At 45.6% G+C, this 24,925-nt stretch overlaps 2 protein-coding genes across 2 annotated transcripts in view; one reads left to right on the top strand and one right to left on the bottom strand.

The window, feature by feature from the left end:
• BCO2 (beta-carotene oxygenase 2) overlaps positions 1–24,925 on the bottom strand; it is a 115,375-nt gene that overhangs the window by 85,398 nt on the left and 5,052 nt on the right. The window lies entirely within an intron of this gene.
• On the top strand, positions 80–13,523 carry LOC128823399 (interleukin-18-like). Its single transcript, XM_054005650.1, is given in 6 exon segments — positions 80–257; positions 260–392; positions 8,007–8,089; positions 10,152–10,304; positions 11,264–11,409; positions 12,891–13,523. Coding segments are annotated over 6 exon segments (852 nt in total). The 5' UTR covers positions 80–139; the 3' UTR covers positions 13,110–13,523.

Here is a 24,925-nt window from a genome sequence, read left to right as displayed (position 1 = left end):
CCAATTGGATGGGGATTACTCCACTCCCTGTGTCGCTTTGAGCTGTCAGCTGCTGTGTTCCACCCCAGAGGAGGCTGCATTTCAATCCTGGGTGAAGCGGTTCCTGGGTCTGGTTTGCAAAGCGCGTTAGGATAGAGAAATGCAGCTCCCTAGCAGTAGAAACAGGGCAGGGGAGCAAAGGGTGAGACTGGCTTGGAGCATCGCTGCGGCTAAATAACCCAAGGGCAAGTCAGGGGCTCTGCAGGGCGAGGGGGCTGAACACGACGGGCAGCCCCCGCCCCCGCCCCGCGAGCAGTCAGCGTGCGCTCCGCTCTCCCCGCCTCCAGCCGGGCTGCCCTTCCCTCCCCGCCTCTCGCTGAGCATTGCGCTCCGGACTCGGCTGCAGGAGGCAGGTAGGGACCGCTGCCCGGCCTCGGGGGTGGGGGGCGCCAAGCTGGCACCTGGGGGGATCGGGAGCCAGTGGTCCGGCCGGTCTCCCAGCGCCCCTCTCTGGCTCTTCCAGGGAGAGATGCTCCCTGCGCGGGTGCCTCTAGGCTGGGGCACTGGGGAGGAGCCCCGGGGGCTGGGAGAGGCGACCATCGGCGGCCAGGGGCCTCCCTTCCGCCCCGTGCCGTGCCCCGGGGAGACCGCCCAGCCCATCGGCCGGGCTTCCACCCAGCCTCGCCGCTTCTGCGTGTGCTGCTCCCGAAACCCAGCCCGGGCTCGCTCTGCCCTCATACCGCTGCTCAGCTGGCGGGGGGGAGGGAGGCTGCATCTTCAGCAAGCCAGCAGCCGGCTAGTGCCGGGAGCAGCCTCGCCCTTCTTCCCCCAACATCGACCTTCGCTTTTAAAACACCTCCCTTCGAACCTGTCTGGGAAAAGGCAGGCTGAAAAGTGAATTGAGCTATATATCCAGACAACCGATTCCCAAAGGGGTCCACACCTCTGTTCGAAATTGTTTAGGGGTCTGCCGATGAAAAACGGTTGAAAACCTACCGATCCAGTTCATGGGGGAGGCTAATACGTTTTATTAAAGAGCAGGATGGGGGCGAGAGCTCTTTTGGGCACTGAGATATCAGCGTAGAAGGGCCCAGATAGAGACTTCCAGTGAGAAAACTCTGGCCCTGACCAGCGATCCCCTACTGCTTTGATTCTGACTCCCACAGTCCGCACAGGGGAAACCTTGAAACGGATGAAGAGTTGTGCACTTCCTGTCCTGATTTCAGAGTAGCAGCGGTGTTAGTCTGTATCCGCAAAAAGAACAGGAGTACTTGTGGCACCTTAGAGACTAACACATTTATTAGAGCATAAGCTTTCGTGGGCTACAACCCACTTCTTCGGATGCATAGAATGGAACCCCAGGAAAGCTTATGCACTAATAAATGTGTTAGTCTCTAAGGTGCCACAAGTACTCCTGTTCTTCTTGTCCTGAGTTACTGACCTACTGCACTGGGGCTTGCATGGGGCTCGCTGGGGCAGGGTCTCTGCCCAGAAGCTCTGGGGAGGGTGGAGTTTGTCTATCAGTTCACTTTAGAATGAAAGGCGCTCTAGACATGTAAGAACATCTCAAGATGAAGCTCTCAGGAAGTGTAGAGCCCACAAAAGCCACACAGATTAGGGCAACAACCTCAGGTTTGGAATCGAGAACCAATTCCTCTCTGTAAATCTTGGAGTCACACACATTGACAAACTACACAGATCATAAGCAAAAGTGAGATGGAGATGATTTTGCTTTCACAGCAGAGCCTCCCAAGTACATGCCTAAAGGGACTCCTATAGCAATAAGCCCAGCACAACACCCCATTCCTCTAAAGCTGAGGGGGTTTGATTTGAGGTTTACATTGGTTCAGTCACCTTTTGTAGAAGGGTTTTTTGTTTGTTTTGTTTTGTGGGGTTTTTTTTAGTGTAAAAAAACGTTGCAAAATAAATGTTTGCTTATACCAGGGGTGGCCAAACTTATTGACTCTCCAAGCTGCATATGACAATCTTCAGAAGTTCAAGAACGGGGCGCGACTGCTAGGGTAGCGGGGCTGAGGGCTTCAGCCCTGCAGGGAGGGGATCTTGGGGCTGTGGTCCAACAGGAGGTGTCTGTCTGGACTTGGGGCTTCAGTCCTGCTCCTGCTGAAGCCCCGAGCCCTGGCAGGAGTGCCCTGCAAGGCTGAACCTTGACATCCCCTTCCCTGCTGGGCAGAAGCCTGAGGTGACCGGGGGAAAGGGAAAGAAGACATAGGACCATATGCTCTCCCCCCAGATTTTTGCCAGGATTTTCAGGCCCCCTCCCTGCACAGCAGCTGCGGGAGCTGGCAAGCTAGGCTGTGGGGAGAAGCAGCAGCAAACAGCTCGGAGCTGCAGGGAGAACCGCTGAGGGTAAGAGGGAGGGTGTACCTGGGAGGGGCATAACTCAAGCTGTTTTTGGGGGGGGGGAACCTTTAAATTGTGCCCACCCACTCTCAACAGGCAACCATCCTCGCTCTGGCACAAGCCCCTAGCCCCACCACCATGCTGCAGCCAGGGCAGAAGCCCCTAGCTCTATCCCCCATCCGGTAGGCGGAGAATGGGGGATGCCTGGGGGGCTCCACGAGCCGCACTTCAACTGTAAAAGAGCAGCAGTTTGGCCGTCCCTGGCTTATACAGTAAGGCCTTGGCTACACTTACCAGGTAGTTCGACGGCTGGAAATCGAAGTTCTGGGTTCGACTTATCGCGTCTAGTCTGGACGCGATAAGTCGAACCCGGAAGTGCTCGCCGTCGACTGCGGTACTCCAGCTCGGCGAGAGGAGTACCGCGGAGTCGACGGGGGAGCCTGCCTGCCGCGTGTGGACCAAGGTAAGTTCGAACTAAGGTACTTCGACTTCAGCTACGTTATTCACGTAGCTGAAGTTGTGTACCTTAGTTCGAATTGGGGGGGGTAGTGTAGACCAAGCCTAAGAGGCAAATGCTGTCCTCCTCATGGAGCCTTCACTTAAGCATTTAACAAATATGCCCAGGTTTATTAGTAACGTCAGTCTGCATTGTTATGGTGAGTAGGGTCGGGAGGCAGATAAAGTCCTGGCTGCGTGGAATAGGTTTGAAGGAGGCCACTCCATGTGCTCGGAGCTGTTCACAAGAGAAGTAAGGTTAATGTGTATTTTAATAAAAGACTAATCGCTGTACAATTGCAGCATTTGGTTCATCTGCCAGTAATGATGCTGTGGTTTTGGAGGAAGTTGGCAGGAAATGTGGCAGTCTAGCATCTGAGGATGGTTAGTTCCATGTAAGAGAGTGACATTTAATAATACGAGAGCAATGTGGAAAAAGCTTCAGTTTGAATCTAATTTGTGTAGAATTTCTCACCCTTAAAAAGATGCCCCTAATTAGCTGACTTTTAAAATAAATTCTGTGTGCTTTATTTATTTAGATTTGAATAATAAAGGATGCTCATAAAATATTGAATCATAGAAATATGGGACTGGAAGGGACATGCATAGGTCATATAATCCAGTCTCCTGCACTGAGGCAGGACCAAGTATTATCTAGAGTCCCTTCCTATAGGCATTGACCCCAGCAATTAGACTTACAGTTGCAAATAGTGGCCACCTTACACATACAAATAATGAATTAACCACACACAAAAGCACTTTCCGTCTCCAGATCCGGTGTTTGCTGGTATGATTAGATTTACCAAGGAAACATTACTGTGGTTTAGTGGAAAGGCATCTCAATTTGGAGGTGCCAGGTGTGTCACCTCTGAAGTATCAAACCTGCAGGGCAGCTTTGTTAACCTACAGTTTTGCTCATGCTCTCACCCGTTTACAGAAAGGCCTGTGTCAGACCAGTGATGAAATGTCTTGCAGCATTTCACAAAGCCAAGAAAATAGACCTCGCTGTTGCCTGAGTCAGTTTTCAGAAGGGTTTTACTTCTGTAATTTAAATAAAGCAACCAAGTACAGTTAATTCCAAAATATAGTTCAGAATACAGACCAAAGAGCACGTTTGTGTTTCACAAAGATGAGAAAAATGGAAAGTAACAAGCAGGGAGGGTTTTAAACCATGTGAGGTAACCTGTGCTGTGTATAGTTTGCAGTATCTTTAATGGTTAGCAGAGCTATTAAGGATGCAGATGGAGGTTTCCCTATGGCAAAGCGGCACGGAATCCAAAATCCCAGTAAATCCACAGTGCTTTGGGCTAGACTTTATCTCTTCCTACCTGAGTTGAAAACTCATTGTCAGAGTGGGCTGCTATTCAAGGCTAGCCATAATGAGGGATTGGTGTTCCCCAGAAAGGCATTTAGATTTATTCTACCATCAAACTCCCCCATTTCTTTGTATAGTTACTCTGGGTGCCAATTTGTTTTCCTCTTTTGTCTGTGTTAGAGGTAAAAGCAGCAAGTTGAGGACAGTTCAATATTAGGATATAAACCATTTGGTTATAATCCCTTTACAAAGTATTATTAAAAGTAATCAAAAAAGGCAATTTCTAAACACTCAGGATATAAAAGCCAAGTAAGAGTAAAATGGAAGATATAGAAAAAAAAGTAAGAGGAATAAACAAGCCTATTTCAGAAGGAAATAATACGTTCAGGGAAAACTCATAACTGCCTACTGCTCCTCATCTAGAGAGAATACCCATCGATCTGCAGTCTCTCAAACCACCCTGAAATAATTCTCCATTTAGGCAAATTATTTGACACCCACCATATGCATCCTTCACTGCACCACTTATAACTGGGGCACAGAGGAAGAAAAGTGTTGGTATCTCCTTCTTGCACATATCCTCTTTTCAATCAGTGATGGTGAAAAGTGGGGGTACAGAATACAAACCTATATCCCCGTGGAAGCCCCACTCTGTGCAAATTTACCAACCTAGCTGGCATCTTGGAAAGAAAGTTCCCTTACAGGGAGTATTCATGAAATCAGGCCCACTTCAACTCCTTTTTTTCAACTCACACCTTTTTGTCAGCTGTCTGAAATGGGACATCTTGATTATCACTACAATAATTTTTTCCCTCCTGCTGATAATAGCTCATCTTAATGAATTAGCCCCTTAGAGTTGGTATGGCAACTTCCACCTTTTCATGTTCTCTGTATGTATATATATCTTCTTACTATATGTTCCATTTTATGCATCCGATGAAGTGGGCTGTAGCCCACCAAAGCTTATGCTCAAATAAATTTGTTAGTCTCTAAGGTACCACAGGTTACAAAGTAGCAGCCGTGTTAGTCTGTATCCGCAAAAAGAACAGGAGTACTTGTGGCACCTTAGAGACTAACTTAGAGACACAAGTACTCCTGTTCTTTTTAAGGTACCACAAGTACACCTGTTCTTTTTGGGGATACAGACTAACACGGCTGCTACCCTGAAACCTTTCCTACAGCCATATCAAGTTAGCTGAGCACTTCTCATAGAAAATCCTTCTAACACTTATACCAAGTTGTAGTTTGCCCATGAGTGGAGAATTAGTTAACTCCATCTGAAACCTCAGTGAAAGCAAGTTAGATTATGAGATATACTTTTGGAAGCATGCATGAGTTGGGTGTTACTACAGCATTCCCCAACAAACAAACTAGAGCCATCTCACATCATTAGTGTTAACAGGAAGAGGGAAATGATTAGTACATTTTTATAGAACAAACATTTCAGAGAAAGTTATGTACAATGTGAAAAATTGCATATACCTGTAAAGAATTCAGCATATAACAATACATAGTTAGGTACCTCATCTTGGAGATGACAGATTGTGGGTTTACTTCTACAGCAATATAGCCAGAGAGCTAAGAAGCTAGTTCTTACCCTCCTTATATGCTTACTACTCACTGTGATTAAAGTGTGACCAACACCTCTGACACTGGAGAGGGGAATATGACCTTTTGGGAACTATAATTTAGTAATTGATTTGTTTGTAGACACTTATTGGCAATCCATTACAGAAGATTGTGTCTTGTTTCTAGTTAGTTAGCTAGACAGTTAACCATCTAGTGAAGAGATCCCATTGAGGATGTCTGTCACCCTACAGTTCATGGTGATTTGGGGATCGGATCTACCTAGTTTTCGATATATTTACTTACGTGAGGAGTCTCAAGCAATAGGAACAGCAATCTCAATTGCCAAGAGGAAGAACAAACACTAGAGATTTCATTAAGGACATCTGAAACTGGGCGTGTCTGAAACTCACTCTTCTGGTAGAAAGCAACAGAGGGTCCTGTGGCACCTTTAAGACTAACAGATGTATTGGAGCATAAGCTTTCGTGGGTGAATGCCCACTTCGTCAAATGCAATGTAATGGAAATTTCCACCCACGAAAGCTTATGCTCCAATATATCTGTTAGTCGTAAAGGTGCCACAGGACTCTCAGTTGCTTTTTACAGATCCAGACTAACACGGCTACCCCTGAGACTCTTCTGGTAGAGTTTAGTCACTGCTGGATTAGCAGGAGAGCAAGCAGGAAAAGGTTAAATGTAGCAGTACTCTAATGGGCAAGAGTTTTAATGCCAACTTTTGCTATAAATTAGCAGATCACTTCTTAAACTGTACAATAGTTTATTTTTTGGGGGGCACTTTAGCTTTTAAAAGCTCTTCTATAATATCCCAGCCTCTTGCCAGACCTGGTGTACTGCACTGTGCAACCAAGAAATGTGCCCATGCATACGCGCCTATGTGTATTGGTCTCTCTCTTCTGGTCACCAGAGTATTTGGGTTGCCACCATTGACAACTAATAGTACTAACAGCAATGGAATTGCTGATCTGGAATCCTGAAACTCATGGGTCAAATCCCAGGCAAGACAGATGACCACATCCCATATGCCTTTCCTGACATGCTCCTAGCACTGAAGACAGGGATGTTTGTGACCTGCACAGAGTCTCCTCAAATCAACCTATAAAATCTGATGTCAAACAAAACAAAAGAGGGTGGGTAGCTGTATGTAAACTGAACAGGCCTGGCAGTTTTATGGCCATTACTGGTCTGGGCACATGCGTCAGCAGCAGCTCTAGCTCACCTTGCCTTTAGGTAGGAGGGGGCAAAGTCTACTCATCTGACCACCATACGTCACTTGAAGAGGCTGTTGCACAGCATGAACCTGTAAGAACATGAACGATCTAAGCACACCTCCGTAGTTTCAAGTTAGCCATGAAGGCAGGGGGGCGGAACTACAAGCAGGTTTGTGGAGATAATCTCCAGGTTTGAAGATGTAAGTCTTTTGGTAAATAAAGTTTGTTATTCTCTGGGTGAAACATTTTAGCCTCCTCTTCTAGATGTCTGCTGGCTCTCTTTAAAGAGGTCGCATCAAGGTCACAGAGCCAGAATTCAACTTGGACTAAAAATATGGTTAAAAACCTGCCCATGAGCAAATCTCTGCCACTGCAAAATAAATTACATCCCCCTTCCCTGCTGGGAGCACTGCACTAGCCCAGTCCCTAAAACTTTATAGGTCACACTAAGATCCCATAGGATCCCAAATTGGAAAGAGTAAACCAAATGCACACAAGATAACGTAACTTTTTGCAGGCGCAGTAGGGAAGATTAAATGGTGACATGGCATTTTGCTGAGCTATCACCATTTTAGGTTTCTTATGAGCAATTCATTAAGTGGGTGACATTTACAAATTTGTATGAACTATTGTTTAATTAGCATAAAGCACTCCAGGCCTTAGTCTTTGTTGTCCTACATCTTGTGACCTCATTTACCCCACAAGAGTGAAAAAGTGTAAAACAGAATCAACCCATAATTCTAGTATTTTACATCCAGTATACACTGGTTTAAATGACACAAGGTACAAGGTAATGGAGAAACAGATACTCAAGAGTCTATGGCAGGCACTACAAAAAGTAAAATAAAATAAAAATCAGTCTGCCCTCTCCCCTGTACTAAGTGGTAACGTCAGCCCTCCCACTGATGTGTAGTGAAACACTTCCGTCTCCCTCCCAGCCCTGTTGTGGGCATTACTGTGCACCAGCTGAGAGCAGAGAACTGGCCCAAGTTAGCCCTCTAGATCTGGAGGGTGAGACATATTGTTCCCATCTCTGAACCCTTTCCCTTCGATCTGTTCAGAGTGAAGATGAGCTGTGAAGAGATCCGCGTGTTTGCAGTGACATTTGGGCAAGATTCTGACCTCTATTTTGCAGGTAACTCTTGTCTTTTATATCTGGATGGGGTGTGCATTTTGGGATTTCTGTACAGCTGACCAGCACTTGCCAGGCAATTCAATCCATTGCTCGGGTTGACTTATGTACTTCTGTAGCCTCCCACTTTGCTTCTCCATAACCTTCAGAGCAATGCTGATCCCTACAGCTTGGCGAATGACAATTTGGCAGGTGAAGCTAGGCTTTCTGCTTGGACAGGGTTCTGGGTCTCTGAGCCAGCCTTCCCAGCATGCTCTTTAAGAAGTTAATGGAGCCAAACCTGTTTCTGGAGATTCAAGTGAACAGTCTAAGGGCTTGTTTTCACATACAGTGCTACAGCGCAGCTGTTCCGGTGCAGCTGCACCTCTTTAGGGCTTTAATGAAGCCATTACTACACTGACAGGAGGGCTTCTCCCATCGGCATAGTTCATCCACATCCCTGAGCGATGTCGTTATTTTGATACAGTCTGTTGTGTAGACCTGGCTTGCGCCCTCTATAATTTCAGCTATTAAAATGCTGAATTGTTTTTAAATCATTGTTGTTCTGATTTCACTTCAGTATCCTCATAAGCATCGATCTGGAGCACTGCAGACTCAGTACCTCGGTTGATGGGCCACTTGCTGCTTATACGACATCTCCAGAGAAAGGATAATGGGAAGGGGTGATGGTTGTGGCGGAGGTGGGCTTTCCAACTGACACTGGGGAATGAAACTGGTTAGAAAATGATCTGTTGTTTGTATACAGTCTAACAGTTGTTTCTCTTCTCCCCTTTCGTCGCTCACGTGGAACACAGATGATGAAGGTAAAATTGAAATTTGCTCGACATTTATGACTGTACTCCACTAGCGCTGAGCTGCTTGCCATTCCCAACACGGTTGGCTAATCTCCCCCCCAACGTGGTGTTCATCAGTGTTTGGTAGTGACCTTAACACACAAATGGTGGGCATGGGAAAAACTCCCTCCTTCCTGAGTTCATTAAGTGACGCCAAGTCAAAGATGTTCTGCAGCTGGAGCAGCTCACCTGGCACCCAGGTGGCTGTGAGGATTGGGGAAAGGCCACCTATAGGGTACTCCACCCACTGTCCTTACCTGTATTTAGCCGTCTCTTCGGAAGTCTAAACTGGAAGAGCAAATGCACATCCTGAGCCATCTTCCAATGACAGAACATGGAGAGCAGGACTCTTCAGTCTATCACATGGAGGCTGCTCCCTGAGCACAAACTGGTTGGTGGGCAGTTTGGGGACGGGAATAAAGATGGAATCCACTCATCAACTTACCCTGCTGTGATCCACCAAACCCAGTAAGCACCTAAACTCACTTGGTGCCTAAGTTTTTCAGAGTAGAAGGTTCCCTAGATGCCTAAGTTTCTGCCTCTAGGGCCCACACTGCTGCCTCACACTAGGCGTCCAGACACCTACCTCCCACCTAAGCCCCGGAGTGATTCACAAACTGGGAGACGATAGGTGGCTGAATGCCTCACCCAAGAGGCCCAAGCCAGCTGACGCCCTCTGAGCACACCTACTGAATCGGCCCCATTCAAAATCCAAGGGAGGAGGAGGCGGTGACGGTGCTGCCTCTGCCCACTCTATAATTTCTATAATGAAAGAGTCATTTGGCCAGAGAGCAAGAGAATGAGTCTAGCGCCCAGCTCTTTGGACACCCCCCTGAGGGGCAGAAGCCCCGGGGCCAGTCCACCTGCTCCAATCACTCTTTCATTATTTATCCATGATGGAACAGCTTCAACAGGAGAGATGGAGGGAACCCCACATCAGAATGAATATCCCATTCTTCAGTGGTTAGCACATCCTCCTGAGAGGTGGGATACCCCTGTTCAAATCCTTTCTTCCCCTCTGTCAGGGAGGGGGGAACTGAACCTCCCACATCCCAGCTGAGTGCTCGAACCACTCAGCTAAAAGTTATAAGGTGGGCACCACCAACCATTTTGTGTGGAACTAGGTCAGGAGACAGGCTAAAGGGGCTTTCTGTCACTCTTTGGACTATGCCAAAGTCCCTAGTTGTTTCTGGGAAGAGTGGAGTTAGTTGTGACTGTCTGATTAATGTATATATTAAAAGGTCTGGAGTGCGACTACTGGAAGAAGGCAAACTACGCTCTACAGCACCAGATCTTTCGAAACATATCTAATCAGGTACTCATGGTACGGCCAGGACCAGAGAATGCTGTCATGAGTGTATTTGAGCCTATGACAGATCAAGAGATGACACCTGGTATGATACTTTTGGCTTCTACATGTCCTATAACCATTGCCCTAGCTCTTCATTCCAGGTACGCTTTTGCCCCATGTAGCTCTTGGATTACCTCAGATAGACCTGAGTTTAGCAACAGGTTCTAGTAATTGTAGTTTGTCCTTAATGCCAGCTAAGAATAGAGCTAAGCTCACATAAAAGACATCAATCCCCTCCAGAAAAGATTTTGCACATTTTGGGGGTCAGCCAATCTGAGTACAGCTTCACATCACAGCAGAAGCCAAAGATCAGAAGTTCTAGCTGTGGGCAGACAGAAGATCAGGGAATTCCTCCGACCCCCCTGACATTGTCCTGAACCACACCCATGAAAGAGGCATGTGGCTCTACAGCCTGAAACGAAGCCCAGGGACTAGGAAGGTGCTGCAAAGATTTCTAAAGCCACCAAGCTGGGTGGACCTCTGTCGCAAGCAAAGTTCTGAATCCCCATTTTGTATTAAGTGTCAGTGAGAAGCATCATTTTATATTGAACATGCAAGGCAATGTATCTGGCACTAAGAACAATTAGTCAGTCTCTTTTGGTGTGGATCAGCACCATCTCTACATATCCCCACTTTTTTCAGTTATTTATTCAGTGCCAGATTTTCAGATCCTATTTACATCCAACATGAGAAGGAAATGCAACCCTCACCTTATGCATGTGCTCCAAGGGATTTGCACACTGACATCACACTCTCTAGCCCTTAACTGTTTTGCCCACAGAAGTCCAATTGAATATTTGTCATCAGCAGCCACAGGACAGTACACAAAACAAATCCCAGCTCCATTCAACTGTAAGGAGGGCCATGGACAGAGGCTGCTTGTGGTGGAGTAGTAAGTTGCCTGGATAATAAAACTGTTGGAACCCCTTTACATCTGTTTTTAAATAGCCGTTTGCAAACTCTTTCCGCACAGGCTCCTAATAGTAAGTACTTTGTGTTTAGGATGCGGAGTGCACTTCACCATCCACTATTACGAAGACAACAGGTTTGAGGAGGGGATGTCCGTGGCATTCAGCATCCTGGTAGAAAACAAGACTTACTGTATGTACTGCACACATGAAGGTGGGGAAAAGACTGTTCGATTTAGGGTAAGTAACTCCCTCTGTGTCCAGTGTTTGCCTTAACTCAACAGTTACATCAGGAACCCAAATTAAGAAAAAAAAAATAAAACATGCTAGATAGCATTTCTCAAATGTGGCCACTAGGGGATTTTTCTGTGGCCACAACAGCCTCCTGGGTGTGTTACCCGGGGTTCTTTCAACCCAAAGCTCTTGGTAACTTTTACTCTGTGCGAGGAGGTGTCAGGAAATAAATCAGGGGAGACACGGCCGTCCGGCCGATAGATGGCTGAAACAGGGCAACACAAGAGTGCTTTCACTTAAAGCTAACCTTTATTTAGGCTCAAGCACTTACACACGTCCGCAACAAGATTAGTAAAACACCCCCAACCCTTGATAATTACCAAAGCAGAGTGTGGCTCTTGAGTGGCACAGTGGCAGCCCATCTGCAGGTGGGGAACACAAGATGCATCCAGAGGGAGAGACCAGTCCCGAAGAGTCCCCCATCTCAAGCTTTTCCCCCTTATGCATACATTAGTAATAGAATGACTTGTCCCTTAAAGAAAACTTGTCAAGCAAACAGTTCCAATGGGCAAGCAAGAGGCTCCTTCTGATTATTGATTAACCAGGTGTGGGTTTTTCCAGAGCCTGCAGCCTTGAGATCCCATAGACATTCCTGCTCTTTTCAAATGCATGTATCAGCAACTTTAACACAATTTTTATCAGGAAGGATGCAGGGTCAAACTGCCCTTTCTGAGGCACCCAAAACCCCCTTCCCTCCTGCCTTGGTCAAGCTGAGACTGCTGAATGGCCAATTTACAGCTTGCGGACTAGGCTGTCTTTAACAATAAGCCATAGTGGTTTTAATCACTTTACTGGTTTGCCAAAGTCTCCGTGTACAGGCGGAGATGGGGATGTGGGGGCATGCAGCAGCCCCTCCCTGTAGCTTCCAGCTGTTGCTCTTAGATGCGCTGCCTTGATGTTTGCTGGCACCACCAGCAGGGGATTGGGGCCATGCACAGCACAGCCTCCTGGGGACTCCAGGCAGCACATCTTCAGGCACATGGGGCCGTGGTGTGTGCTCGGTGAGGGAGGAACCTTCAACACCGTAGGCACCTGGTGAGTTCCCAACCCACCTTCCCCGGGGCAGAAGGGTTTCGGGCTTCAGCTCGCCAGGGCTCCAGGAGTGGGCTTCAGCCCCGGGACTCTGTGTTTAAGCCTCCCCATCCCCACTCCCGTGGTGGGCTCTGGACTTCAGCCCTCCCCAGCTCCAGCCCGTGGGACCAGCTCTGGGCTTCAGCCTTGCGGCAGTGGTGCTCCAGCTTGGAAAAATTGTCAGAGCAGCCACCAGCAAGAGTTGGTGGTCGCACTCTGAGGCAACCAAAACATTTGTTATGAGAAACCCGCTGCTAGAACATGATAAACTGTTCTTGAGTTAAGAGATGTGAAAACTACAGATAAGTGTCAAGTTTTTGCACTGGTAGTTACTCTGCATATTTCCTTCATTTCAGGAAGAAGAAGTTCCCAGAGAAATTCTGGAAAACAGCAGTGACATCATCTTCATCCAAAAGTCAGTTTCACCAACAGACACACAAGCATTCAAATTTGAATCTTCACTAATGCGAGGATACTTCTTGGCATTTCAGAAAGTAGAGAATTTAAGCAAACTGATTTTAAAGCAATGTGATGAAGACTACGTGGATGAATCCACACATATTATTGTCCCCTAAATAAACTGATTTGATAATGTATCATACACAAGCAATTTCTTGGCCATTTTTATACAACTTTTATTACTATCTCTATGCTAAACTGTGTAACCCTTCTCTGTAACCACTCAAACACACAGCCTCTGGACACTGAGTTAAGTTCCTCAGGGTCTGTGCTGAGTTTATTGGCTCCAGGATTGATACTTTTCAATTCTTAGCTGCAGCTGAGAGCAAATATAGAAACAAAATAAATTGGTGGACATGGAGCTTAGGAATTCTATAATCAGAGAGATTAATGTCTGTTACTAGTTACAGCAGGGCTTCTAGGGTAAGGCTGCTATTTACCACAATGCCTTCTCCAAAAAAAGCTAGTCTTTGCATAAGATTGTCATTGCCAACTTTTTGAATTAAGTATTAAATTTGGAATTAAATGAACCTTTTGATTTTTTTTTTTAAACCAAGTGTCCATTTGTGTCTCCCTCTATCACAGCATTTAAAACTGAAGTAGGTTTTGCAGACTCCGATGAGGAAGACTCACTGTCTTTCTATCCATCTGTGCCATAACAGGATGGGTCTCGGTCCGGGTCCGACAGACTCCGTTTTGTACTAGGAGCTGACCACATGGCTAACCTTGTCAGCCTAGGCACATAGCTAAAGGGGAAGAAACTGTATTTAAAAAGGGGGTGTTATCAGAGGCTACATCTCCCCTACAAGGTAGGGGTGTGATTTCCCAATACTTGCCAAAGCTAACACACAAGTACAAATAAGTAGCGTAGCTGCAGCATCAAGAGCAGCAGCAGCATGTCTTAGCCATGCTGTGTACAAACACTCCTGAAACCCGCAGGTACGTACTCAGCCCTGTTACCCTAGCTAACACTCATCAAGCTACCTAGCTCACAGTCAGGGCCGGCTTTAGGAAGTGCGGGGCCCAATTCGAACAGTTTAGACGGGGCCCCGACAGGGATGACTAAAAAAAAACCACGTTAAAAAAAAACACGTGGGGCTTGTACTCACCGGGCCGCGCTCCTAGTCTTTGGCGGCGGGTCCTTCACTCGCTCTGGGTCTTCGGCGGCACTGAAGGACCCGCCGCCAAAGTGCCGCCAAAGACCTGGAGCGAGTGAAGGACCCGCTGCCAAAGACCTGGGGCGCCGCCGGGTGAGTAAAAATTAAAAAGGTGCCTCTAGCCAGGGAAGGGATTCTCTGCCACTTGCCCCACTCTGGGCGACCCTGCCACTGGGCCCTCTTAAGCGCGGGGCCCGATTCGGGGGAATTGGTGGAATTGGCCTAAAGCCGGCCCTGCTCACAGTTAGACATAGCCTGAAAAAGGTGGGCTGTCCATCACCATATATCAGCAGGAGGGACCCTGCCTAGGCTAAATGCTGTCCCAACCTCAGACTCCCAGAAGGGTGGAGGTCCAATTAGGGGAGGAGGCATCTCAGGACTTTTATTTTACTAGCTCTCTGGCACTTTATAAGAGCGTTGACTGTTAAGAAACTTCTTGGCTAAGCCTGTGCTCCTTGCTTTCCTATCACACTATCCCCAAAAGGGTTAAACTAGCATGCAGAGTGCCCACAACTAGGTAGAAGTGGGGGAGGGAGGGTGTGAAAACGGTGGGAAGTCCGAGACAGGTGCAAGGTTTGAGGCAGCTGGACTGCAGAGTGCCACATCCTGAGGAAGGGGTTAGACAAGAGGGCTGAAGCTGAATGTAAACTCTACACCAAAGAGCTAGAACCTGGGACTAGCCTCAGCCCAGACCCAGTTGTCTTTGGAGAACACTTGACACACCTGTGATCACACGGAGGGAGACAGGGCTAGGCTGCAGCACCACCTCCACTACTTAGGGCTAGTCTACACTGGGCTTGTGTAGTCACGGCAGAGCACCGGGAGAGAGCTCTAAAAAACCCACCTCCATGAAGGAGGCGACTCCCAGCGCTGGTGCACTGGCGCTTTACAATGCTGAAACTTGCTGCGCTCAGGGGGGTGTTTTTTCACACCCTGAGCGAGAAAGTTTCAGCGCTATAAAGTGCCAGTGTAGACAAGCCCTTAGTAACAATAACAACCACTTTATAAAAGGCTAGAAATTTGCATCTAATGGAGTGGGGGAGTTGCCCCCCCCCCCCCCCCCAACCGCAGGCATGGAATTTGCCCCTCCACGCATGGCTCCACTAGTGTGACTGGAGCTGCACCCCCCAAATATAGAAGTCAAACTACACCTATGGGGGACAGTGAGTGTGAATCAATTCAGAGCAGGCTCTCACCCCTATCTTTCACACCAGCCTCAAGAACGCAGCTGGGGCCCATTATCATTCAAATGTTTAGTGTGCAACAGTTGGCAAAGATCCCATAAATGACTACAGATGACTCATTTCTAGGTCTATTGCATCCTCCCAAGCAGGAAGCCATTATACTGACAAGTATCAGGGGGTAGCCTTGTTAGTCTGTATCTACAAGAACAATAAGGAGTCCGGTGGCACCTTAAAGACTAACAGATTTATTTGGGCATAAGCTTTCGTGGGTAAAAAACCTCACTTCTTCAGTCACTCCTTGCTGTTGTTATGCTGACAGGCAGCCAGCAGCAGTCACTCTATTTCACACAGGAACATCCATATCTGAATTCTTATCCTGACACTACTCTAAAATGCTGAGTAGATTCTAAAACAAATGAGATTTAGACCTTATGTGTAAATCTTAGTAGTCAAGAAAGGAATTAAAAATTTAAAACCATCTTATGAAACAACTTCATATTTCCAATTATTAGTTAACGAGACTGACAGTAAAAATAAATGTAGCCAATTTTCTTCCTTGAAAAGTCTTGTATAAATGCCCCCTGCCTTCTATTAACCTGGGCTTTGGAAACCTCTACATGGCCACAATGAGCATGTAAGTCAGAGGAGATCACTTTCCTCTTTATTAACAAAGAAATAAGTATGATTTTGCAGAGAGTTTGAAATCCACATAAGATGGCAGAATATGGCCCCTCTTCACATAGGTTGGAGGGTTTTTTTTTGTTTTTTTTTTTAAATAAAGCGTCAGACAAGAAATCACACAGGGAAGTGTTAGCAGAGGAGTGGCCATCTCACACCCTTTTATATTTTATTAAGAACAAAGTGCCATTTTAGCATTATATTATGATGAACTCCCCACTCATTTCTGAGTGATACTGGGCATTTATTTCCATCATCAAAACATTTGTGTCAAAGGTTTTGGAAAATATTTTCCTTTATATCAAATGCTTTGTTTTCAAAGGGCTTTTTAAAGCCAGACCATACCAACTTTATTTTTGTTATAACTCGCTTTGCTGGGTTTACTAAGGCAGAAATAATTTTTACTTGAAGTTTTAGCTAAACAGAGATGTTCTGTGCTGGAAGCAGCAGTTTGAGGTGAACCCTCAAACTGGAGTGCCGCTATCAGTGACCCTATAAATATGCTTTGATGATTATGGAAGAGGAAAACTATACAAGCTACAATTATAATAAGTTCCGAATACATTTAGAGCGATTTACAGACAGGATAATTTGAACAGGTTATTGAACAGACACAAATGTAACTAAAAAAAAAATGGGAAGGTTTTGTTGCCCAGGACACCACACCCTTGACAGTTCCTGGCATCAGAAAGTCAATGATGTAGCCATTTAAATTACATGCCAATGTAGAATAATGTCAAGGTGACTTGCAAAAAAAATTCCCGAAGAGGAAGGAATTTTGGAATGAAACCAAAGAGTTAACCAAGAAGCAGATAGTGATGAATTATTTGCTGCTTGAATTCAACACTGTCGGTCCCCTGTGGAATCACACAGGCAGCACTCAGGAAAAGCGGGTAGGTGGGTCGGTTGTATTTTCTCCATTAGAGAGAACTCTGCTGGCAGAAACAGACAATTTCCATTTGAGCCGTTAAACCGCATGCAGCTCATAAGTCCTGCAAATTAAGTTGCACTGAAACATTCTTTCCTTCTGTGTCTAGAATGGTTTCTAAACAGAAGATAATCTCCCCATCAGCACTTATTCAGCACTGGATCTATTCAAAACATTGCATAAACAATGTCTTCTTCCTAAAATAATACCTTCTTCAAGATAAAGAGTGGTGAGAAAATTTTAACTGTTTATAGACGATAAAAATGACTGCCAGAATCACACACACCCCCAACGTTTGTAAATTCTTTATTGTAGATTAACAAAAAGTCTTCTTTTTTCACACTGACTCTCAGGGCCCACTCAGAACATTATGTGAGGCACCTTGTGTACAATTCACTAATTGTAACATTAGAAACAAAGGTTGAACCTTCCCACAGCCAAATTCATTTTACAAAATGGGAAATTAAACAGTAATTACATTGCAACAATCTAAACAGTGCAGCCACTGAACGAGAAAAATGAGTTGCAGCCATCCAAGATTGTTCCTGATACAATAAACTACTAATTCACCCCCAATTACACTGCAGCTTCATTAGTTCACTCTTGTCTGAATCCAGTTCACATCAGCCTAACTCTTCTCTTCTGGCAGAACCCCACTTCCAGCCCATTTTTTGCTACAGATATTGGTTTTTGCAATAAGGAGCCAGCTCAAATTGTAGATTTCTAGATGACTCGGCATTGGGATTTCTACCCATGCACTATGTACTCTTAATTACTGTTTTTCTCTCATTGAATGATTTAGTAACAATATGATGAAGCAGAGGCAGCAGTGAACAATCATGTTTTGCCAGCAGTTTGGTTGCATCTCAGAGGCTCCACAGCATAGCCACAGCCTTGCAGATACCCACATCATGATAGTTGAAGTAGCAGAGGCCTGCAAAGGTCACAGCTGAGAGTACATACAGACCTGTATTGGCCAGTTTAATAGATGTCTCCCCATGGACATAGTCAGTTATAACCTGCCCAAGACCCCTACAAAGAGAGAAAGAGAAACATGCTGAAAAGAGACCAGAGCAATCCCTAATCAAATCTGTCTGGCTCTCCTGGCCATCATCTATGGAAACTTTCCCTGCAACTAACGCCCTTGTAATACTCACATTTCTCAGTCTGCACATCATCTCCTAAACTGAGCTACGTGCCTCCACTACTCAGAGGCTTTTGCTGGAGCAAAGGACCCACTTCCTACTCAGCAAGCAGCTGTAGGCACTCACGGGATGTTTGTGCTGACTGGTGATTTCTGAGCCAAATAAAACTTGGCTAAACAACCCTTTTAACAGTATCTAGGAAACAGGCAGCTAAGAGCTGTTCCGTTAATAAGTAAATTTCACTCCGGGGGCAGAAGACAGTGAGAGATGCTGTTCCACTAGAGAAAGAAATCAGAGGAAACACTGTGCTTCCTCTACAGTCAGGAGAATGCTAGATCCCAGTCTCTTCTCCCTATGTACAAAGGATGCCAGGCATTGGGACACAAACAGGTAGCCTGGATGATCTCAAAGACTCATATTAGGTCAAGAAGTTGGCAGACCCTAGAATTCTCCTGAGAATGTTTGAATGGTGTCTATGGCAGTCAACAATTTGTTCCATATTTAAAGTTTTCCCTTGTCCTCCTGTTGCAGGATCTTATTACACTGATGTGGCACCTTTAATGCCAAAGGCTAAGCAACATTTGCCTTCTGCACTGCTAGGTTCACCTTGTAAAATGTAAGACTACATTTCAGAGACAAGTTGGGAAGTCTTTGCTGGTTTCCATGATTTGTCTCCACATAGTAAGGAGTCTGAGAAATCTCTCAAGATTCAAACTAAGGAACGGTAACAGCCCTAAAGATCTAGCAGGATTCACTATGCTAAAGCAGTTGCCACTGGGGGGCGGGGAAGAGATACCTGTTTTACCCAGATGGGCATTTTGGTAGCCCCGGGTCACCAAAAATATGGCAGAAGGTAGTGAGAGGAGGACTATAATTCCTACAGAAGAGAAGGTGGGGAAGTCAGGAGGCTACAATCCACAGAGAGAATCAGAGGAAGTGCAAGGGGCGACAACTCTCAAACTGCTAGAGCTATGTACTGCCACTAGGGTGGGGGGGTCTGAGTGGTACCTATCTGCACCCTTGGCTGTTCTGTATAAAGCCCCATAAAACACAAGGAGAGCAACTATGTATCCACAGGCAACCCCATGACTGCACCATAGATAACTTAACCTCAGACTGTTTTTGCTTTGAATGGCAAAGTCAGCCTATAAATATTACATGCCAAAGAAACTTGGTCCAAGATCTAAGTGACTTCAGGTTTCTTGTGCAAATAAAGTTAGATGTTTGTACTGACACTCACTTCATCAATCATCATGGTTGGCCTGTCAGGAGAGTGTGTTTCGCATGTGGTTTACGACAATACTTTCTGAGCAGAGATTTATACCTGAAGGTCTGAATGTAGGGAGGTGCAGTGCAGAGCCAGGACGCAGGATTTCAGCACCTCTCTCCCCCCCCCCCCCCCCAAAAAAAAAAAAAAAAAAAGTGCCAAGTGAGAGCAAAGGAGAAAAACCAGAGGAAAAGTCTGCAAATGCTGGAGTTTCAGATCAGCCATGAGTACGGGCTCTCTGGTTTGTCACTGGGATTATAGTAGCCTAAAGAGTCTTCCCTTTTTAAATTGTCCTAGCAGCAATGGTGCACTTCAGGTCCAAAGCAACGGCTGCAAATGTAATAAAATCCCAGCTCCATAGGAGGGGATGAGGAGAACACCCTACAGGGGTGCACAGGAGTCTTGCACATTCTTACCTCCAGCCATCACAGAAGAAACAGAGGGATGGCATGACTGACACGCCCAGGTCACCAGCACAACAAGCCTGCTATTCTTATACATCTTAGTAACTGAAAGTTCAGCTCCCCTATAGATGTCTAAACAGCGTAAGCCCCTGCAACCTTTGCTTTGGAAGTGGAGAGTTTCTTACTATCAGAGAAACATTTTCAAACCATGAACTCCCATGTGCAAGGGGAGGGTTTCATTTTGTGGCCTTTCTCCATGAGTTATAACAGATAAGCCAGGACAAACAGCGTTTACCCTGGAACAATAGAGAAGTAAAACCGAACAAGTTGGCTCTTGTTTTTTTTGCTGGGGAAAACCCCTAATTGTCTGCACAAAAAAGGGTTTTTTTATTGTCAACATCCAGTTTAGAATTTACTGTCCTCCTCTTTGCAGAGTCACCACAAGATAGTCACGGAAGAAATATCAGCATTTGCATATATTTTTACTCACGAGGAAACTCAGACAGTACAACTCAGGATCCTCCTAGAAACCATGCCATGCCATATGTAATATCCCCTAAAACAGGAACCACCACTGTCAGACTGAAAGGCTCACACCCGCAGGATGCAGACACCTCTGCAGAAAAATTCTTAAATCTGGCTTCATTTCAAGACTTCCCATGGCCCTGATAATTTTATTTTGTGAAAGAATTCCCAACAGTGGTGATGTTTCAGAAGAGCAGCAAGTAGGCACGACCCAGATTTCACAGCTGCAGGGGGAGCTTCTGCCATTCAGCAAAGTACAGAGGTCTGGCACAGCACTGAAGACCTCTCAGTAAATTTCTCTTACATTTAGAGAGCACCTTTCAACCCAGAGAATCCCAAAGTGTTTTTCCAACTGGTAGACAAGCGATACCTAACAATTCACCTTAATTCTGACCCTTGGGGAGTTGTATGCCATGTTGTTGCAACCGTGGCAGTCCAATAAAAGATATTACCTCACTCACCTGGGGAGTTGAGCAGTCTGCCACTTTCTAGACATCTGGCACGTCATAAGAATGGCAACACTGTCAATTAGGCCTACTACACACCTGTGGACCTCCCCAACAGCAAGAAGTGAACAGAGCAAATCCCAGGGTATGGGGAAGATGACTAAACAACTACAGTCAATCGGTTGCAGTCAGCAAATAGATATTTCATGTGGGCCAAACAAAACACAAACCTACAAACTTCAGGATCTCAGCCTCATAAGTTCAAGATGAGTGATCAACAAGTCCTTCACTATCCATGGACGTCTCACTGATGAGCTGCCAAGCCTGAACTACATCACAGAAACCTGATGCAGCAGTTTCAGTGTCATCTTCCCTTGCTTCTTTGCTCCTCTCCCCCTTATACTCTCTTCAGCACAGCATGACGAAGGACAAATCTGGAGATGAAGTAGCCAATCTACTCCCCTCCTGGCTAAAAAGTAGGAGAAGCTCTCTGAAGCTAAAGTCTGCTTCATCTGCAAGAAGAGAGACTATACTAACCTGGTGATGAAAGTCGGAAGACTCATCATCTTGACAGATTTCAACATTTATATGGATGATCATGTCACTAAAACAATCACCCAATGTCTCCTATTCAAACTTTCCACTGTAGGTAATTTTTGGATGCAAGCATACACAGCCACACCATGGAATGAGTATGACACACACACTCATGTCTGACCTCCAGGTAGGGAAAAAAGCTTTCTGTCACAAGGCAAGAAACCATCACAACCAAGCCCCAGGCCTGAAAATTCTTGGGATCCTGCTCAATTCTAAAACTTAGAAAACTCTACCATGCACTCTAACCCAGGCAATATGCCAACCAACATTAGAATAAACCACTGCTTAACACCAAAGACTTCAGTGTCTGATCCCCTTTTCCTAAGCAAACTAATCTAGCAGCTAGTCCGTCTCCAATGTTACCTGTTACATGCCAGTATCCTTGATGCCTCACAGCCAGGACCTGGTGAAGAGACAGAACTTTCTGCACTGGAAGATTACCTGGTTGTGGACAAAGGAAGTACATCCATAATACTGAGGGACCGGTCTCGGGTATCTATTACTGGCTCATCACCAAAGATTCCTGCCCCATCTCCAAGAAGCTGAAGTGGGAACAGACACTCCTAGGACAACTCAGATTCTTCCCCTAAAACTAAACCCAGAGGATTATTATGGGGCACTCTTCCTCTACCGCCAAAACCCTTCACCTGGAGAGTTCCACAAGGCTCTATCTTCTTCCCACGACTTTACCAATAATATCTATAAGAAGCTGTTAAAAAAGTTGGTGAGACAACTTGGGCTGAAGTGTCAGCAGTATTGAAATAGCCATCTCTATATCTCCTTTACGTCAAATGCAAACAGTAATGTCTCCAAGCTTACTCAATACTTGGTTGAAATCAGCACCTAGATGAAGATTAGCTGGCTAAAGCTGAACCCAAGTGAGGTTGAGGCTGGAAGGAAGAGGGAAGTATGCTGAAGTACCTGCCTCTATTAGAATATTCCCCCACTATTGAGGGCAACTGTCCTCAGATTGTCTTAGGATACTTTTGGGCACCTCAATGCTTTTGGATGCCCAAGTAACCATGCCAGAAAATGTCCACTTCCATCTGTGAGACAAGGTGGATAAGGGAATATCTTTTATTGGACCAACTTGTGTTGGTGAGAGAGACAAGCTTTTGTGCTACCACAGAGCTCTTCTTCGGGTCTGGGAAAGGTACTAGAGTATCACAGCTAACTGTGTGGTTCGAAAGCTTGTCTCTCTCACCAACACAAGTTGGTCCAATAAAAGATATGCCCTCACTCACCCTGGGACCCACATAGCTACAACATAGCATACAACAATTCTATCGGTGGCTGATTAGAAGACTGTGCCCATTCTTGTCAAACAAAGACTTGGCCGCAGCAATCCACACATTCATGATCTCCAGGCTGGATTATTGCAACTCACATCTAAAAATGAAGCCAAAGACCCCTATAGCATTTCACCTAGTACAAAAGATAGCAGCTTGTTAGCTGAACAATGCAGGTCTCTGTCTACATCATCCCAGTGCTCTGTTCTCTGCAATGGCTCCTCACTGAATAGAGATTCAGTTCAGAATATGTCCTGACAGTCAAAGCCTTCCATTGGTCTTGCAAAAGCTAGCTAAGAGACCTCCAGGGACAACTACTTGCCTGCCAGTCAGGAGAGGCTCGTGAATACAGAAAACAGAACTTTCACAGGAGCTTGACCTAGAATTTCTTACATCAGCTAGAAACCACAAGCCTCAGCACAATCAGAATTAAATGCCAAAAAGGTTTATTTGACTAGCTTCCCTTCAGTGAGTCATGCACTCGCACATACAAAGACAAATCTGATAAAGTGTCAAACCATTTGTCCTACAGGCTGAAAAGTAAGAGTGATGCTATTTCCATTTTAAAGTTCTTGGAAAATGCTCACTTACTAGAATGATGGGGGCTACATAGACTTAGAAAGGTTACAGATAAACACACCCTCATGGATGCAACATCCTCTGGTCGAAAGCTTATAGCAGTTTAACAGCTATACAGCCACAGGAAGTGAAAAATACGGTATCCAACTGAAACTGAAAAAGGAATTTAGGGAGGTAAAGTGGAGTTATCCAAAAAGATATCTGGCCAGGATTCAAGACTAACATCCTGTCTCTCACAAAAATGCCAGGGGATTAACAAGCATGTGTAGTCAAGACTGATTTTTGTCTCACCCAAAAGATGGCACCTCCAGTAATACAGTGCCCCCTAATGCTAAGCTGATGCCCAGAATCTGTACTGGCTCTGAGAAAAAAGAGCCACCAATAAAATCCTGAGTTTCCCTTAGAGGTCTTATTTAAGCACAGATCTGTCCTGATGCTGCTTTAGGGGTATACTCTGAAACATTCAGATCTGAAGGCCATATATAACCTACTAGCCAAAGACAGCCAATAGTCCCTCTTAGGTAGATTTCCTACTGTCTGCAAAGTATGAGATATGGATAAGGGAATAAACACAGGAGACAGAGTGAAAGGAGGCTCTCCTAATAGGAGTATCTACTCTGCCTTCTAACTGAAGAGGCAAAATGACAAAGACCCTACCTGATGTTAGTCTGGTCAAGGCTATAACAGGCCAAGATGCCAGTCACAATAACACAAGGAATAAGAGTTTTGCTCTTGTGTTTTACCAGGTGTTCTAATGTGAACTTCCTGATGCACACAGATTTGCTGCTCAGCTCCTTTTGCACCTAGGACTATAAGCCCAAAGAGTAGCTCTGGCTGGTCCTGGTGAGACATCTACCAGACGTTTTCACACCTACGCTTACCAGTGACCGTGGAGTGTGAGGGCTGCAGCCAGTGAATAGTCCATGGCAGGTCCAGGATACAGATAGGCAGCAGGGAAGAGACCCAGCAAGAGGACGCTGACAGCTCGCTCACTCGTCCAGTGCAGAGATGCAGCCTTGGAACCGGCTGGAAAAAAAAGCATTTTCAACACAGAGTTTCTGCTCACAATATCCCAATCTGAACAATGGTTAGCTCATTCTGACCAGTTTTGTGCAACTAGGTGCTTTTCAGACCTAGATACACAGCCCTTAGCTGGGCAAAACCAAGTTGCCTTTGACTTATTGCTACAAATCATATTTATAAGAACAGAAGAATGGCCATTCTGGGTCAGAACAATGGTCTATTTATCGCAGTAGCTTGTCTTCTGACAGTGGCCAGTGCCAAATGCTTCTGAGGGAACGAACAGAACAGGGCAATTATCAAGTGATCCATCCTGTCGTCCAGACCCAGCTTCTGACAGTTAGAGATTTAGGGGGACACAGAGCATGGGGTTGCATTCCTGGCCATCTTGGCTACCAGCCATTAATGGACCTATCCTCCATAAACTTATCTAATTCTTTTTTGAACGCTGTTATACTTTTGCCCATCACAACTTCCCCGGCAATGAGTTTCACAAGTTAGCTGTGCACCACGTGAAAAAGTACTTCCTCTTGTTTCATGATACCTGCTGCCTACTAATTTCACTGGGTTACCCCAGGTTCTTGTGTTAAATATTCCTATTTTAAACACCGCCTTAAATGCTTGTTTTAAATATCTCTTTTCTGAATGCTCCCTCTGCTGTTCAGAAAGTAAAGTTCTTTTAATTAGGATACAGACAACAATAGACTGAAAAA

The sequence above is a fragment of the Malaclemys terrapin genome, chromosome 15 (assembly GCF_027887155.1).
Source record: "Malaclemys terrapin pileata isolate rMalTer1 chromosome 15, rMalTer1.hap1, whole genome shotgun sequence".
Classification (NCBI taxonomy): domain Eukaryota; kingdom Metazoa; phylum Chordata; order Testudines; family Emydidae; genus Malaclemys; species Malaclemys terrapin.
The sequence above is the reverse complement of the archived record's forward strand: the minus strand, read 5'-3'. Positions and strand labels throughout refer to the sequence as shown.